Source organism: Tenrec ecaudatus, chromosome 2 (assembly GCF_050624435.1).
Source record: "Tenrec ecaudatus isolate mTenEca1 chromosome 2, mTenEca1.hap1, whole genome shotgun sequence".
NCBI classification, from domain to species: domain Eukaryota; kingdom Metazoa; phylum Chordata; class Mammalia; order Afrosoricida; family Tenrecidae; genus Tenrec; species Tenrec ecaudatus.
The window spans coordinates 204,179,288-204,198,854 of record NC_134531.1 but is presented as its reverse complement, the minus strand read 5'-3'; the positions used below and the strand labels follow the sequence as shown (position 1 = coordinate 204,198,854).

Genomic DNA, 19,567 nt, shown 5'->3' with positions numbered 1-19,567 from the left:
GAAGTAGATCTATGTAAATATATGTATATGTTAAGCATTAAGGTAGTGCACAGAAATTGGGCTTCTACTCAACGATTCCCTCAATGCAAGAACACTTTGTTCTAAGAATTCGGCATTCTGTGATGCTCACCTTCCAGACAAGGTCGCTGAATACAAAATGGGTGCATAATCAAATGTAAAAAAAGTTAAAAAAGCAAAAAAAAAAAATAAAGCAAAGGTATAGTGTCTGGATTGTTTAAGGCTTGACGATAAACAAGCAGCCATGTAGCTGAGAAGCATCAAACTCCACATGGAAGAAGCTCATCAGTTGTGTGATCATGAGGTGTCGATGGGATCAGGTATCAGGCATCAAAAGATCCAGAACAAAAAGTCATAATAATGTTACTGAGGGGGAGCGAGGAGTGGAGACTCAAAGCCTATCTGTAGACAATTGGACATCCCCTTACAGAACGGTCACAAGGAAGAAATGAGCCAGTCAGGGTGCAGTATAGCACCAATGAAACATACAACTTTCATCTCGTTCTTTAATGCCCCCCCACTATTATGACCCACATTCTACCTTACAAATCTGGCTATACCAGAGCACATACACTGGTACAGATAAAAAGAGCTGGAAACACAGGGAATGCAGGACAGATAAACCCCTCAGGACTAATAATGAGAGTCAGAATACCAGGTGGAGAAGGGAAATGTGAGGGGAGATAGGGGGAACTGATCACAATGATGTTCATATAACCCCCTCCCAAGGGGGATGGACAATAGAATAATGCGTAAAGGAAGACAGTGGTTGGTATAATAAATGAAAACAATATACAAATTATCAAGGCTTCATGAGGGAAGGAAGGTGGAGCAAGGGTAAATGAGCTGATATCAACAGCTCTGGTAGAAAGAAAAGGTTTTGAAAAAGATGACAGCATATGTACAAATGTGCTTGACACAATGAATGACTGTATGGATTGTGATAAGAGCGATATGAGCCCCAAACAAAATGATTATAAAAAAAAGAATTTGTTGTGGATCAAAAAGATGCAAACCTTTAAAGCAATAATCTTTTCTCTGCTTATTACAATGTTATTTATTGGTCCACTTTTGAAGATTTTTGTTTTCTTTCTATTGAGTTGTAATCCATGCTGAAGGTTCTAATTATTGAGTTTCTTTCAATATATATTTTGAATGTATAATTTACAAATCATATGGAATATCATCCAAGCATATTCTACTTACATAAAAATCTAGAAGTATGTATGTAATAATGCTCTTGAAATTGTAAAATGTAAGTGAAGATGATCGAAGTAGATCTAAATAACTGTAGAGGTATAACTTCATTATATTTAGGAAGAAATATAATGTTATAATTTTTCACAAAGTGTTCAATACCTAAAAACATAATCCTACTCAATATAGAAAAAGGAAAATAATGTAGAAAGCTGGAATTAGCAAGGGCTAGAAATTTGTAGATCTCCCTCCAGAGGAGATCATATATTTTCTCTTATATGATGACCAGATATTGTTATTTTTTTTGTTTGTCCTTACCAACCTACAAAAGTTGACATAGTATGGTATTGGCCTATGGGTTGACTGACAGTACCTCAAGAGAGAGTTCAGAAACAGATCCAAACAAATGTACACTTTTTAAAGTATTGAGGATTAGCCAAAAAGAAGTAACACTAATTATTTTGCAGGATAATTGCTTATCCATCTAGATAAAATACAAAAATTCAATACCTAGCTTTCAATTCATACTTTACATCATTCATAGAAATCAATTGTAGTTGGTTTGGCTCATAATCCTGTAAATCATTCAGAAATTTAGAGGTTTTTACATATAGTTTTTTAAAGATAAAACTCTAGAAGTCTTAGATTATATAGAATATTAGATTAATTTTTCAATATAGATGCATCTTAAACAGCAAAAGATAAAATGGAAATTAAAACAGAACCCACAAGTAACCAAATGACATGTTAACATTAAAATAGATTAAATAAAACAATTCTTTATTTTAATATAATAAAGATGAGAAAAGTAAACCACAAAGTGGAAAAAATATCTAAAATATATCCCAATAAAATTAATTTTCATAACATATATACGATTCCTACATAATAATTTTAAAATTTAAACAAAGAAAATATTTGAACAAAAAATGGAACTCAAAATGGTCATTCAATCTATTTGAAGAATGAAAAGGGAATGCGAACGTGTGAGAAAGTTGCTGGATCATAGTGAGAATATTTCAACGTAGACCCATGTTGGCCATTTTCACTATTAATAGCAAAGAAATACTGATATATGGTGAAATTTAAGAACAAGAATAGCAAAATAAAATTTTCAATTTAAAATTGCTTTTTTATATACTAAATAACGTTGGTTCAGGAAGGACAAGGTAAAGCAAGAATATAATCATGAGGTAAAATTATTAGAAATGAAATATTATGAATGACAGTCTAATCCCAGGAGCGCTAATTGATTTTATGGCTGTTTTCCAAATGCTCTACCTAATTGAACCTCTGAGTGTGTGGAGAATTAGACTGTTAAAGTAATTCCCTTTGTACTTTTTATCTTATGTCAGATTACAAAAAAAACAATAATGTTCTTGTGACCCATTGGGATTAATCAAAACTGCTTTGTAATGTGTTGTCAAAGGACATATTTGAAATAAAAATAATCTTGTCTTCAGAGACCTTAGAATTGGAAAAGTTTCTCTTGATATATCTTAGTTACTAACCACTATTCTATTACAATTACAAAGATTGTTAATCTTAGCTTAATTGAAACAACATGGGGTAGCTCCATGTTTATCTTTCTGTATCTGAAAGAAAATGAAGATATTTATAATTATGATTTAAGAATGTATTTATATGGGTGCATAAGAAAATGTGGTGAAGAAAGCAGATGGTGCCTGGCTATCAAAAGATATAGCATGTGGGGTCTTAAAGGCTTGAAGGTAAACAAGCTGCCATCTAGCTCAGAAGCAACAAAGCCCACATGGCAGAAGCACACCAGCCTGTGAGATCATGAGTTGTCAAAGGGATCAGGTATCAGGCATCATCAGACAAAAAATTTTACCATAGTGAATGAGGGAGGGGAGTGCAGAGTGGAGACCCAAAGCCCATTTGTAGGCCACTGAAGATCCCCTGGCAGAGGGGTCTCAGGGAACAGATGAGCCAGTCAGGGTGCAATGTAGCAATGATGAAAAATGCAACTGTCTAGTTTCTAAATGCTTCCACCCTACCCCCCCCCCCACACACACACTATCAAGATCCGAATTCTTCCTTGCAAGTCTGGCTAGACCAGAGGATGTACACTGGTACAGATAGGAACTGGAAACACAGGGAATGCAAGGTGGATGATCCCCTCAGGGCCAGTGATGTGAGTGGCGATACTGGGAGTGTAGAGGGAGGGTGGGTTGGAAAGGGGGAACTGGGATCTACATGTGACCTCCTCCCTGGGGGATGGACAATAGAAAAGTGGGTGAAGGGAGACTTCAGACAGGTCAAGATATGATAAAATAATAATTTATAAATTATCAAGGGTTTATGAAGGAGGGGGGAGCGGGAGGTGGGGGAAAATGAGACTCTGATGCCAGGGGCTTAAGTGAAGAGCAAATGTTTTGAGAATGATGAGGGCAATGAATGTATAAATGTGCTTTACAAAATTGATGTGTGTATGGATTGTGATGAGTTGTATGAGCCCCTAATAAAACGATTTAAAAAAAAAGAAAGCAAGAACAAAAAAAACCCAACAACTGGCACACAATAAGGATATAAAAATTAAATAAAAATATTACCTGATACGTACATTCAGGTAATTTGAAGTTCTTACTCAGAAAAATAAAGTGGAATTGGAAATTTTGAGCAAACTAAATTTGTTCAATGGCCAAGTTCAGCAGAAATCAGCCCATACCATGCAGTAAGTTTTAATTAAGTAGTATTACATAGCTCGGGGAAATAAAATTTTAAACACATTACTTTGTTCAACCAGAAACTGTATGAACAGAACCACATATCATTTTCTGTTCAAATTTAACTGAAAAGAATTATGAATTGTTTTAAACTGTGCACACAATTCTTCTGTGTAATAGTTGTCTTGGAATCTGGACATAAGGAAGTGCATTAAATATTGATAATACCAAGGAAAAAGAAAGGAATAGTGAAATGGTATGTATGAATTGTGATAAGAGTTGTATGAGCCCCTAATAAAACGATTAAAAAAAATGTCTGAATGCATCGTAGGAATTGGATGTGTCCATGTGCTTTTTCAGTGATGATATTACATGCTTTGAATGCACACTTGTGTTGTATAAAAGAGATGTTCTGTGCACTTTTGAACATATTTGCATTTATATTTTAAAATATTTTCAATTATGCAATTACATTATTTTTCTTCAAACTTGTATAATAGTACTCAGTTAAAAAGTCTCAGGAGAGATCTGTAATATCTGTCCACATAATTAGTGTTGACATTTTATCTGACTAAGAATCTCAACAAAAGGGAGAAAGAAAAATTAATTTTGTCAGTAGTACTTCATTGAACTGTTGTTAAAATAGTCTCCTCAAATGTGGTTAATTACTTTTCTTGTTCACGGACAGCATTTTCTCATCCACTTTTTTGAATCTATCTCTCTAACCCTAGGCTGTAGACAATTAGTGAGAACAAACAAAGGAAATAAGATTCTCCAGTCGACAGCCACCAACCACTCAATTGAATCTTTATTAGTTCTTTGCCTGTCTGTTGACTTACCCTGTAGAGACAAAAGGGTGAACTTGTTGAACCCTTTCTTTGAAAAATACATAAATATGATAGACAAATAACAGTGTAATACAGACAGTCAATGGTAGTATTTTTTAAAGAAGAAGCAACTGATTGATGAACACTGCCTGAAAGTTTTATTCAATAAATACTAATATGTAAAATTTCCAGGTTACTTTTTAAACCTGTAGTGGCCAGAAAGCAGCCATGACATTAGAGCGGCAAGCAGTGGAGGAAGAGTTGATCTATAACAGGTAGGAAGAAGGCTTTGGATGTGATGGAAATGTTTTGAGTCCAGATTGAGACAGTGGTTTCCTGCATGCATTACAGTTTCAAAAACTCAACAAATTGTTCAATTTAAATTAATACACTATCTTATGTAATCAGTAAGGGAAAAATATATTTGAGAATTTGGTTTAACACATTACATATATCTGGAGCTAAACAGAGATGTTGCCATTTTGCTAGAAGAAAAGTAAAGTACCGGGTGAAGTGGGAGCTAGATCTTAGGAAAGATTTGTCATTGAAATCCCTTACACATTTTAGATATTCTATGTTTTATGTCAGTGTTGAAACTACTCTGAAGACAAGGACGCACAGCAAAAACGATTAGACAGGCTTGGATCAGCAGTGTGTATTTCAACCAACCCACTCCCATACCGTGATCATACTGTGAAAAATCTTGCCCATTTATCTTGTCCTAGGTGGTTCTCCTTTTAACAAATGTTATTCTAAACATTATGTGGCAAAAATATGCAAAGATTAACTCAGATAAACCTTTCCTAACAGCCTCTTTTAACACCTTCAGGTGACCTTAGAGAGCTTCATCCACTATACCAGGTGGAGGCATGTAGAACTCTCCATCTTTATCCACCAAGACATCCTTCAGAATGTAGTAGGAATAAGCTTGGGAGACTGAGATTTTGGGTATCCTTTAACTGTGGTTCTAGATGGAGTACTGGTTGTAGATTTAGCCCACCTAAATAAGCCTATCTGGCCTGTGAGGACCAGTAGAAGGTAGACTCTTTGAAGTTCCACAACTAGTATACAAAGTGGACCTCAGAGGGAAGAGTCATTTTCTCTGTCCAGACAACCCTCGCAAGTAAGGGGATGCTCAAAAATAGATCTTCATCTGCTCCGGTGTTCTGTTAGTAAGTTGTTTTGGGGTGTAAAAGGAACCCCCAATTACAACTTAAAGAAGATACTTATTAAATCTTAAACAAGAAAAAGATGAGGGCGGCCATTAGCACAAGGTCAAATGGCACCCAAGAGTTTGCATGTATTTGAAGACTTACTGTTTACATTGAGAGACCTAAATACCTTTTGGAGTGTCTACATAGATTCAACTTCCATTTATTTCTCTCACCATTGAATTGCAATTGAAAGGTTTCCCCTGAGGCAGTGTTTCTTACCACTGTCCTAATAGTCAATCCATGGAGGGGAAGTTTCACACTGAGGGCCTCAACTAGGCATGTCTTGGGTGTTAATTGGGGTGCTATAACCCCATGATCATGAGTCATACATACCTTGACAAACATGACTAAAAGGCCATGAACCAATTTTATAAGCTTCCTATCTGTAATAGTATACCAATCCCAATCTGTAATAGTGTACCTATCCTCAGATAGGGCAGTACATGATGGTCTCATTCTCGATTCTGTAGTTCTGACTGAAACTGAGATAAATTGATCTCAGCACAGCTCACGATTTTGTGATAGTTTCTCTCTCTCTCTCTTTCTTTCTTTCTTTCTTTCTTTCTTTCTTTCTTTCTTTCTTTCTTCCTTTCTAAATGTCATATTTAGGTAGCCCAATGACTGTGAATCCTGGGAGGACATTATGGCCTCATGCTGCTTGTTTCCCTCATTTAGATAATTTTTCATTTTTTGTCTTGTTTATGATGTAATAAATGGATCTCTATAATTTATATTTGGCTTGGTGTCTCTTTTCCCTCTAAAACAGGCTATAATTGCTATTTTACCAAATAAATATGGTTAAGATTAAGGTTTCTTTTCCAGATCCATACACCACTTTGTCTTTACTTTACAAAGATTACAAAAAATGATGATAAACTTTGCAATTTTACACTATAAAGCAGAAGATGAAAGTAATATGTATAATATAAAAGTTGGGGAGTATTAGTATTTTATTCTCCATGTATACATGCAATCTTCCATTTTTTACTACTCTTATTATTGTTGATTATTTTATTCTTATTATCACTCCTCCTTTTACTTTTGTACTTTGGTTTAATTTCTTCTATATACATTTTATACCAGGGTACATTTATTAAGAATATACTCTGTAAAAAGTACCATATTATGCTAGTAAGATTCAGATTTATATAGATCACATTCATATTTGCATTTGAGTGATATCTTCTGTTTCACTGATTAATTTGCTTCAAAGATAGCAATTTAGCATATTTAGTAGTCACATTTAGCATATAGGTATCTAAATTTTTTCATCCCCTGTTCTTTTTATAGGAGAAATGGAATAACCACAAGTTATACAAACAGAACTGAAGTTACAGTATTTCTTCTTATGGGATTTTCAGACACTTTGGAAATTCAGATAATACATGCTCTTCTATTTTTATTGCTCTACCTGGCAGCTCTCATGGGGAATCTATTAACCATCATGCTTACCACTCTCGATGGTCACCTCCAAACCCCAATGTATTCCTTTTTGAGACATTTATCTTTCTTAGATTTATGCTATATCTCTGTCACGATTTCAAAATCTATTGTCAATTCCTTGACCCATAATACATTGATTTCTTCCTTTGGGTGTGCTCTGAAAGTCTTGTTTTTCATTGACTTGGCATCGGCTGAGATAGCCGTCCTGCCAGTGATGTCCTATGATTGCTATGCGGCCATCTGCCAGCCCTTACATTATGAAGTCATTATGAAGCAAAGTGCCGGTGTGAAGATGATGGTCATGTCCTGGCTCAGTGGCATGATCTGTGGGTTTATGCATGTGGTGGCAACATTCTCAGTGCCCTTTTGTGGGTCCAATGTAGTCCATCAAGTTTTTTGTGACAATCCACAGCTCTGAAGCCTCTTAAATTCCAAAGTAATCATCACTGAAATTGGAGTCATGGTTTTCATTACAAGTCTTATAATAGTCTGTTTTGTTTCCATTACTATCTTTTATGTGTCTATTTTTTCTAATGAAGATTCCTTCTAAAGAGGGTAGATCAAAAACTTTTTCTAACTGCATTACACATCTCCTGGTTCTAACACTCTTCACAATATCTGATAGCATTGGCTATGTTAAGCCAATTTCAAATTCTGCCTCAAAGTTAGATCTTCTCCTGTCTGTGTTCTACACGGTTGTACCCCCAACCCTGAATCCTATTATCTACAGCCTGAAGAACAAGGACATGAAGCAGCTCTTAAGGCAGTGTGGGAGGCTTCATGGTGAGTTTGACTAGAAATGACACAGAACCCACACACTTCTGTTTCTGATCAAGCGATGTGTTATCTTAATGAACTTCATTGATTGCTTAACTCTGTCCTGTTTTTACCCTGAAATGTAGCTGTCATCTACAGATGGTTTCCATGTCATTTTGATAGTGGCTACCTAATTGGTTCCAACTCATGGTAACCACATGTAAACATAGATAAACTTGGCCCAGACCTGTGGCATCCTCATGATCTTCAGTATGTTTGAGTCCATTCTTCTTACTCTGGTGTTAATCCATATCATTGAAGGTTTCCATCATTTCCAATGGTCTTCTTGTTTACCGCACATATCATTATGCATATAATTAGTGATGAATTGTCCTAAGTCAGTGGTTTGAACTTTCGCATTTTCATTTCTTATATTGATTTTATTTTCCTGCCAGACCATAACCTCCATAAAAACCAAACTCACTGCCATTGAATTGATGATGACTCATAGTTACCATATACAACAGGGTAGAATTAACTGCCCATGAGGAGTTCTGAGACTACAATTCCTTACAGGAGTAGAAAACTCCTCCTGTTTCACATGGAGCAGCTGGTATTTTCAAACTGCTGCCCTTGCAGTTAGTGACCCAACACATAACCACCACACCTCCAGGGCTTCTTAGTTGGGTGAAAACTACCCCAAGAGGCACTAAAAGATAATCTGGGTTGGGAGATATTAGAACTTGTACTTTCATTGTTGGGGTTCACTGTGACAAACTTGACTCACTGTGAAATGTAGTTTTTGGAAAAGAGGAATAAAAGGGAAAATGAGAAAGCTCTGGGTTTTGGATGGGATCACCAATACCCAGGGGTAGCTCTTGTGTTGCAATCTATTACCCAAAGCAGTTCTACTCCTGAAGAATTGGCTTGTTGGATGAATATGGAAATATGTAAGGATAAGGAAAGGCCAAACCATATACTTCCTTGGTTTGTGTTATCAATTGTAGCTGCAATGGAAGAGAAAAGGACTGTAGGGATGAGTTGTAGCACTGATTCATGTCCAGAGCCAGTTCACTCAGAACTATGACTGCTAGTCTCAGGGCCAACTCAGAAAGGGGAAAAAGCTGCTTGTGCAACAGGAAGTGCTCCTAAAACTCACAGTCACCACGGAGGTAATTCAGGAAGGGAAGAGGGAGAAGTAAGAAACTACTGAAACTGGTGTATGAAGTAAAGGAGTTGTTTCAGTTTGGTGACTGGTATCAGCTTCTTCTGGAGGAACTCTTCTAAAATAGTTTGTAAGAGTGGTGAATTACCGGTCAGTGTTTTTGGTTTTGAAAATTACTGAATGGAAGAGTATGTTTGGGTTGATGCAAGAACAGTCACAAATAATAATACTAGAGCCATTTACAAGTAAGGTTAACCTTGAAGGGACAGCCAGGGTAGTGGACTGGATGACATTTTCATGGAGACTTGTTTATCCTGAGAAAATGCCCCTGCCCTTCCTTAAGCAGTCACTGGAGCATTCCAGAGGAAGCAGCTAATGTGTTGCTATGGAAGCAATGCTAGAATGGCTTTATGGTGACTGGGATATTCTTTCAGTGACTATGTCCCTTACATAGGCCACAAATGGTACGAAAATCAAGAGAACCTTTTCTACATGGGCATCCATGTAACTTTCTACTATGAATCAAAGAAACAATCGTAGAAGCCGTGCTAGATTTGTTGGCATGGATTCCCCCCATGGAGTTTACAGATGCAAGAGCATAAGGGTAATTAATAGGAGAATGAAAAGGGAAAATTGTGAAAGAACTTATCCTATAGGAAAAAGAGTCTTAAGTGACTACTAAGAAATGGGATGAATACAGCATACATCAATAAAGCTGATAGAAAGGTTCTAATACAGCACTACAAGAAGTTAAGTGGACCAATGGAAACTTCTGCTCGCCCCTCAGCGTTCCTAAACTAAACCAAACCAAACTCACTGCCATTAGGTTGATAGTGACTCATAATGACCCTAGAGGACAGGATAGAAATGACCCTGTGATTTTCTGAGACTGAACACTCTCCCTAGGATCAGATGGTGGTTTCCACAACTGCTCATCTTGTGATCAGCAGCCCAGTGTGGAGAAACAAAAGCAGAAGGACTAAACAAATCCATCTATTCACCCAAGCTGAGAGGTATGTGATGCTAATCCCCACTTGGGACTTTGGGAAGTAGAGATTCAGCTAATTGATGAAAACAAGGATATATGAGGCAGCCATGGTCTTCTGGTCCAGTACCTAGTACAGGACCTGAGGCCAGATGAAGATATGTGGGTAAAATGGCCTTGTTAGGGCTCCTAAACACAGGAGCCCCAATCCCTAATTCTGCCCATAATAATAAGATTAGACTCGGGGATATGAAGATACAACAATTGATGGTACTAAATTGAAATTGGGATGAGAAATGGGAGATTTAAATTGATCTTGTATGAAGTCATTCCCTCTTCCTTTCCTGAATGTGGGGAAAGTATGTCTAATTAAGGAATGCTTCCTGTACCTGATACTGAAAAATGAAATATGCAAGTCTGCCCTTAGGCCAGTATTGGTTCTACATACTAAATGGAAACCACGAAATTGCTGTGATGCCCTTAGATTGCTAATCTGAAATAGTATATGATACCTGGTGGACAGAAGGAAATTAATGCTTTGATTAAAAACTGCTGTGGCAGTTACATAAACTCTTGTCAACTTGTGAAGGGGTGGAGTGTAACCCTCAATGAGGTTATAGCCATTGAGGCCTCTGTGTGGGCATGACCTTCTCCTGAGCATTCTGGGAACTCCTGTATTCTTCCTTGGAGGTGGGAGAATTCCGTCTTCATACTGGAAAGCCACATGGAGCTACCATGATGCAGCTAGAGCCCTGGAGCTGGAGGAGCCACGTGTAGACCCTTGCCAGCACTGAGATGCTTCCACGGCAACTGGATCCACAAGAGTTTTCACCTACCAGCCTGTGATCTTCTTGCATTCAGTGCCATTGCATGTGTTGTGTGAGTCTGAAGAGGAATTTATAGACTGTCATTGGACATATGGGCTAATATCGGACTTATGGACTTGGTCTGGACGGCTGGCGTGTTTTCTCAATATACAAATGCTCTTTTATATAAAGCTCTTTCTTATGCACATATGAGTGTCTATGAATTTGTTTCCTAGTCAACCGGGACTAACAAACCTGATAAATGCTGGAAATAGTATCTACAAATTCCCTGTGTAATAGTCCAGTTTGGTCTGTGAAAAAGGCAGGCAGCCAATGGCCTGAGCAGTGCATGTGTGCCCACACACAAGAGATTCCCACCTTCCACCTGCCAAGCAAACCTGACAGAGAGGGAAAGCCTGCCTATGGACTGCTTGGATCCCCACTAGCTGGGGAGATGTGGTTGAGGGTATTGGCCATCTTTATTGGCTGTGTTTAAGCACAACTGTATGATGTCATGAGCCCAGGTTTTGTGTCCAGGTTTGGTTTCCCTTGAGCTTAGGTTGTTCTTATTTGTATGTGCTCCATTTGGATCTTTCCATAGGTGTCTAATTAGTGTGCCTGATTTCTTCCAACACCTTTGATGGGGCCCTATGCAAGCATTGGGGAGCCGTTCCCTTTAGTCCTTATTCTGGCTACCTAACAATGTCAAATTGAGTTAATAGCTCATTAAAAATAGTGAACAGCATACAGTGGATGCTTTTAAAGAGAAGCACACTATTAACAGTGTGTGTGAGAAACTAGGAGTCCATAGGAAGTAACATCAATTTATAGAGGTACATGTGAAGAGCCTGCTTCCTGGAGACCTATATCCTCTTGCTTCCTCTTAACTCACAGGAAAAGGGAGGGTACTTCATTATAAGTACTTGACAACTAAGGGACAAAGGAGTAGGTGACTCTTGCCTCTTGCATGATAAAGACACAAGATAGCTTGATTGCTGTTTGAGACAAGGGACAAGGCTGCTTTTAAAGTAGTGAGAAGTCAGACATCTGTAAAAGACAGTTTTGCATCAGCATCTTTAAGGAAGGCAGTGGTGGGGAGAACTCTTTTTATCTGGATAATACATTTTAGGATTTATCTCTATCTTGGAACTGTAAAAATCTCTCGTTATAGCAGGTCTTCCAAGACCCATGTTTACTAGTGTAGATATTAGACTGGTCTAGGTTCTGTTTCCCAAAAGTGATGCATTTCATTGATGATATTACGTTAATATTAAGCATAGAAAAACAGGCTAGGTCAGATTTGAAACAGTGGTGGCTCATATGACCAATGAAGGCTTGTTAAGAAATCCAGCAAAAATCCAGGACCGTGCCCAAAGAGGGGAGTTCTAGGGACTAGCTGGGTTAGGGCCACTTGTGACATTTAGCAATCAACTAAGAACAAGATATACTACCTACCTCTAAGTTAAATAAGAAGCCCAGCATTTGGTTGATCTATTTGGATTTTTTGGGGGGGACTGATATTCTACTTCTGGGAATATTGCTAGTTCCATTCATAAAATTACTCGAAGGAAATGGAATTTGAATGGAGCAATAGCAGACTGTGTCCACAAGAAACAGTCTCACTCTCCTTGCCTTTAGGTCCTTAAGATTCACATTCAGACATGATTTCAGTGGTGTCTGCCACATGCATTTATGTGGACTGAAACTCATGGCAAAAAGAAAAGAATGCTGCCCTACAAAGGCCATTGCAATTCTGGACTAGGAAGCTTCCAGAAGCTGCAACAGGATGCACACAATTTGAAAGGCAATTGCTTGCCTGATCCTGGGCAAGAATGGATATGGCCTCAATGGCAGAAGGATATAAAAAAAACCCTGAGACCGAATATATCCATAATATCTTACATGATGGAGAAACAGTCAAATAAGGAAAATTGTGCTCAAAATAGTTCCATAATAAAATGGCAATAGCTCATAAAGGAACAAGCTGTTTGGAGAATGCAGAGTGGAATCCACCACATCCATGAACATGTTTCCCCCTTTACTGTAGGTCTTACATAGAACCATCTGAGGATCAGCCAGAACTTATTGCCGCATTGGTAGTGCTATGTGACCAAATTTCATCTGACCTGCAGGAGCCCACTTGGTCCGCAGATGCATGGATACATGTCAACTTGCACAGAGGTGGAGTTAGCCTGCCAATCAGACCATGACCAGTGAGGCCTCTGTGCAGGTATGGCCTTTTCTGAGGATTCTGGGAACTTCAGTAATCCTTCCTGAAAGGCAGGGCACACTCTCTCCTTGTTTCCCTGTGAGACATTCCTGTTCACAAGCCACATGGAGCTATGCCGATGGCACTAGAGCCCTGGAGCTGGAGGAGCCACATGGAGACCCACGCCAGAGCTGAGATGCTTCCACCACCACTGGTTCCAGAAGACTTTCCACCCACTGGCCTGTGATCTTCCTGAATTCAGTGTCATTGCATATGTTTTGTGAGTCTAAAGAGGAATTTATAGATTGGTATCAGACATATTGGATAATATTGGACTTATACACTTGACCTGTCATGGGCTTGGATGTTTTCTCAATATACAATTGCGCTTCTATATAAAGCTTTTTCTTATACACATATGAGTGTCTATGAATTTGTTTTTCTAGTCAACCTGGACTAACACACTCAGGAGCAGGAGTGCAGGGCCTGCAGTGTCAGCATAGGCAACAATCTTCCAAGGGCATCAAAGAAAGGAGGCTTAAGGTGGTGAAGGTGACAGAGCATGGAAGTAGGAATGGCAAAGGAGAGCAGGATGGCAGATACATGGGGATGGTCATATATAGAGTTCCAGTAGCCATTTTGTCAGAGCACATGATCACTGACATTTACTTGTGGACCTGGGTGAAGTAGGCCACAAGTTCACTGCCAGAGTGTCACCTCTGACTCACAGCAATTCCAAAGGGCAAGGTTGAAAGGTTGTGTGGACCTTCACATCCATAGCCTCCAAATCCATATGGGAGCAGAAGGCCTCGTTTCCCTCCTATGGAGATGCTGGTGGTTTCAAAATGCAACCCCTAAGGCCAAAACTTAGAAGTCCAGCACCAGGCTGTTCCACTGCCAGGGCTCCTCTGCTTAGGTGGTGAAAAGTGAGGTCTGAAACAAAGGAGTTGTGGAACTTACATAATCTAGTGTCAATTTGGGACTTGGAGGATTAAGAGTGAAGGGGTGGAGTCTAGTCTGTCAATCAGGTCATAGCCAATGAAGCCTCTGTGTGGGCTTGACCTTCTCCTGAGATTTCTGGGCACTCCTTATTTACTCCTTGGAGTTGGGAGACACACTTTCTCTTGGCTCACTCCCTGAATCTTTACTGAAAAGACACATGGAGCCATGCTAAAATGTGTAACTTTTGATATTTCAGAAGACTCCATCACTATTCAAAAGAGTGACTCAAACATAAGGCAGAACAAAACAAAATTCAGCCTCTATGCTGGTCTCTCATAGAAACCCACCAGACATGTTAAAAAGCATAACCATGATATTTTGCATAAAGGTTAGCTAGCTGGTATCAGAAATTCACATGAGGAATATAGGTCATCATTCCCACAGCTGCCATTGTCACCTTGCTGAGAAATGGGTGATGTTATGTGGATCAGTAACAATGCCACAATGTTCTCTTACTGAATCTCAATGGACACTTTTGTGTTTTTCTTTATTATACAGTCTTTAAAAAAACATTTTATTAGGGGCTCATACAACTCTTATCACAATCCATACATATACATACATCAATTGTATAAAGCACATCTGTACATTCTTTGCCTAATCATTTTCAAAGCATTTGTTCTCCACTTAAATGTATACAGTCTTTTAGATTATCTAAGTTTTGTATTAAACTCCCGTTCCAAGATTTTGTTATATCATTATTTTCCAATGATAAATTACTTCAGTGATGGTACCACATCACCATTTTTCCCCAATCACCCTTGTCATAATATTAAGAAATTATTTTTAATACTAAGAAACTATTAATCTAGTTGCTATTTCTATGGATTTATCTCACCTAAGATTCATATAAAGAAAATCATTAAAAACAAAACAAATAAACACCATTCACTAACAAAATACCACACAGATTAACTTCAATTTAAAGATATCAGAAAGTAATACAAACCTGAACAAGTTGAAAAGGGAAGACAAGTAGTAAGACGTAAAATTTTAACTTGATTTTACCTATAGTAATCCACTCTCCAAAGCACCTGTCCGGGGAGAAAACTATCACATCTTTGGGTAGTAGAACAAGGAATTGTAATGAAGGGTTAGTCCATGTTGGGGCTCTCTGAATGGATGTTGGGCTTTCACTGTCATTAATAGCTTTTTACAAACCAGGTACTCAGAATTCAGGCTTTCAAAGAGTCTCCCCCATCTGATGTTGGATTTTATTGTTAAACCTGTTTTGATCACATTGGCTGACGTGTTTCTTCCAGTTGACACCTAACTTAGATGGTGCTTGTTTCAATATAAGCCTTTAAAGGCCCTTTCTTATAGTTGAGCACACTCCAATTTCTTCATGACACTTTGCGATTGTAGCCATATTTTCAGTAATCACTTCATGAGGGCAAGTATTGAGCCTTGCCACATCATAAGAACTAATTGCTCTTAAATGAGGTCTTACTATTAAGTATAAGCTCAAAATCTATTTATATATCTATGATTTATTTATGTCTCTGCTTTACTTGAGAGAAAGGATTATCAGTTATTGGAGAAATAATATAAATAATTTCCATGGGACATTTGGTATTTTAAATAATAATATTAATTTAGCCAATGATATACAAGTTAAAATACTGTTGTGAAAAGGAAAGCATACATGTATACAAAAGTTTTTTTAGATTAAATTGCATGGATTGTTGATTTGTGCTTAATTAAAACCCTTAGTGAAAACTATCCGGTGACAATAAGTATAAATACAAATGGTGCTTTGTGTGAAATAGGTAAAAGGGCATTTTCAGTGTCATCAGGTGTTACTCAGACTTTAGTGAAGAAATAAAGCTTTATACTATAGATAGATCCCCACAACTTGTGTGCCCACTTTTCATACAGTGATGACTTGGGTGTTGCTGTGAGGCTGTAGCTATATCACGGGTATTTAAAATGCCAGCAGAGTCACCCATCAAAGCTTCCAAACTAAGAATAGACTATGAAGAAGGGATAGACTATCCAGGGAACTTAATCACAGAACACCAATAACCCTGAAAACAGAAAACCTAATGAACAATAGCAGAGCACTGCCAGAAATAATGGCAGAAGAATAGCCCCTCAGGTTGAGGAAGAGCTGACTTTTCTGAGCAGTGTCAATCGTAAAGACACACAGGGAGTGAAGTCTTCAGGAGAAAAGCCTTGTGGACCTCGGTTTGCTCACGGAAAAATCATGGCTTGTGGCTCGAAATGAGTAGAAACAGCTATGGAGATCAATTAATAACTGGAATTTGAAATGTACAAAGTATGAATCTAGGAAAATTAGAAGTTGTCAAAAATAAACGACATGCATAAAGATGGAAGTATGAGTGAGCTGAGATCACTGGTGTTGGCCATGTTGAATCAGAAAAACATATGGTTTACTATGCCAGGAAAGACACATTCAAGAGGAATCCATTGCATTAATTGTCCAAAAGCAAATTTCAAGTTCTGTCTTGAAGTGTAATGTTATCTGTGGCAGGAAAACATCCATTCGAATACAAAGAAATCCAGTCAATACAATTAATATTCTAATTTATGCATCAACCACTAGAGCTAGTGATGAAGAAACTGAAGAACTCTACCGGCATCTTTAGTCTGATATTGATCAAACAGACATCCAAGATGTATTGGGAAATATGACCATGGTAATAGAAAAGAAACCTTTTCCAACAAAAGTGATTTATACACTTCAACCTCAACAGGTGTAACACGCAGAAAATAAACTGTCTGCATTTGAGAGAAGACATGATGGAGAAGACCAGTTCAAATAAAAGCAAGTAGCTGACTGTGGAGTTGTCCATCAATCAATCATTTTAAAATTTAAAATAAAGTTAAAAAATAGAAGAAGTCCATAAGATTCAAAATATGACCTTTAGTGTATGCCACCTGAATTTTGAGACTAAGTCAAGAACAGATTGGATGCATTGAACACTAATGACAGAAGACCTGATGAGCTGTGGAATGACTTCAAACACATCATACCCAAAGAAGGCAAAAGGTCATTTAAAAGATAGGAACGATAGAAAAGATCAAAGTGGACGCCAGAAGAAACTCTGAAACTTGCTCTTAATGACAGAGTAGCAAAAGCAAATGGAAGAAATGATGAAGTAAAAGAACGGAATAGAAAATGTCAATGGGAAGAAGAGAAAGTCAGATATTATAAGGAGATGTGCAAAGACCTAGATTTAGAAAACTAGAAAGGAAGAACATTCTCAGCATACCTTAAACTGAAAGAACTGAGAATCCGTGGATTATAAATAATAAAATCCAAGAGTAGAGGCATTATTGTTATTAGATTTTATACTGTGAGAATCCAGTTTGCAGAAAACTGTGGATGGTGAAGCTTAAGCTTCTGGTAAACCCCTCTGACCAATCGCCAGGGATGGGACTAGCCTTGCTCTCAAAGTGCAGTGAAAAGTGCGCTAATGCAAAGCAGTAAGGTTACAATTTTACACCTTATTATTTTTCCTTTCTTTTGTCACATTATACAATTTGTCCTTGTTTTCATTATTTTCTGTAGTTTTTCATTGAGATTTGCATTTTATTTTGTTGTCTCTGTGTGTGTTTCTTTGTGTGAAAACCAGGATAGCTAAATGTATAAGCAATAACTGGATTAACAATTTCTTGGAGTTAAAAGCAGGGAAAGATGAGAGTAAATAAAGAACTTATAATAACAAATAAAAGCAAGAAGAAAATGTTCAAAAATTGATTGTAGAAATAATTGTGCAATAATTTTGGCATGTTTAACCCATTGAATTGTATGATATGTACATTATATGTCAATAAAATTGTTTAAAATTCCTCCAGTTCTTCCTATGCAGTGATGTACTTCATATGCTCATCACTGCTTTTAAGTGAAGTAAGCCAAGCACAAAAGGACAAGTACAACATGAGTCCACTGAGGTAAGCTTTAAAAACAAAATTATAAAAGGGGCATAGGGGATAATCTACTGTATACAAACACTCCTGGCGTGAGGACCAGGTAGTATGACAGTGGCCAGATAAATATGGGATACATGTGGTAGCCAAATAAAAAGGGGGTGGGGGAAGGAAACAAAAAGAAATGGGTAGGGGGGCACAGGGAACTAGCCCACCCAAGGGGAGGGTATTGTTTATATCTCCACCGGGAAAGAAGGCCTAGACTTCAACCCAGTGCTCCAAGATGTGAATGCAACATGATGGCACGGAGAAGGGAACCAGTGGAGAAGTCTGAGGGGCCCGCCCAAACCCCAACTACGTGGACACCCAGAAGAATTTATTTCAGAGGATAGCACTGAATCTGCAGCTCTGGGAGAGGGACATGTCTGATTAGAGCATACGTGAGCAAATGAAGGGGGAGGAAAAGAGAGTGGAGTATATCCTGGCCCACCAAACCTTCAGGACGATATTCATGTTCAGAGCAGCCAATCCACAGAGAAGACCAAATGGCCAGTCCCACTAAGAGACACAACATCCCTCACTGACCCACAGCCCTACTGGGGACAACACTGGAGACACAGTGTGGAATTGTACCCGATCTGATCTCACCACACTGAGGCAAAACACTAAGGGCATGGAACAGAACAGCAAGGGGAACAGAGCAACGGAGTCCCCAGGGAATACCAAAAATAGACTTTGGGGCCAGGGCATTGCACCCCAATCAGACTTGACCAGAAAACACTCCTAAAGGCCAACAAACATTCCTCAAACTAACGAGAAGGTGTTTTTTTTTTGTGTTGTGTGTTTGTTTGTTTTCGTCATTGGCTTGTTGTTGTTTTGTTTTATTTTGTTGCTTGGTTTTTCTCTGTCTTGTTTTTGTTTTTGTGCATGTTATTATCTCTTCAGGTCTGTCTAAATAAGATAGGTTGCATAAACAATCTGGAGGAGAAACAACAGGACCGACAGTCCTGGGGGACATTGGAGAGGGGTGGGGGTGAGGGGAAAGGAAGTGGTGTTAACAAACCCAGGGACAAAGGAACAACAAGTGATTCAAATCAGTCATGAGGAGGGTGTATGAGGCCTGGTAGAGTGTAACCAAGGGTAATGTAACCGAGAGGAATTAGTGAAACCCAAATGAAGGCTGAACATGATAGTGGGACAAGAGGAAAGTAAAAGGAAATAGAGGAAAGAGCTAGGAGGCACAGGGCATTTACAGAAGTTTAAATAAAGGCATTGACATATCAAATATAATTTTATATGTGGAAATAGATCTATGTGCATATATATATAGATTTAGTATTAAGGTAGAAGATGGATATTGGGCC

General features: G+C 38.1%; 1 protein-coding gene across 1 annotated transcript; it reads left to right on the top strand.

The window, feature by feature from the left end:
• The first annotated feature begins 3,873 nt into the window (after window positions 1–3,873).
• LOC142440444 (olfactory receptor 14L1-like) lies at window positions 3,874–8,183 on the top strand. Its single transcript, XM_075542881.1, is given in 3 exon segments — window positions 3,874–3,914; window positions 7,237–7,917; window positions 7,919–8,183. Coding segments are annotated over 3 exon segments (987 nt in total).
• The last annotated feature ends 11,384 nt before the right edge of the window (window positions 8,184–19,567 follow it).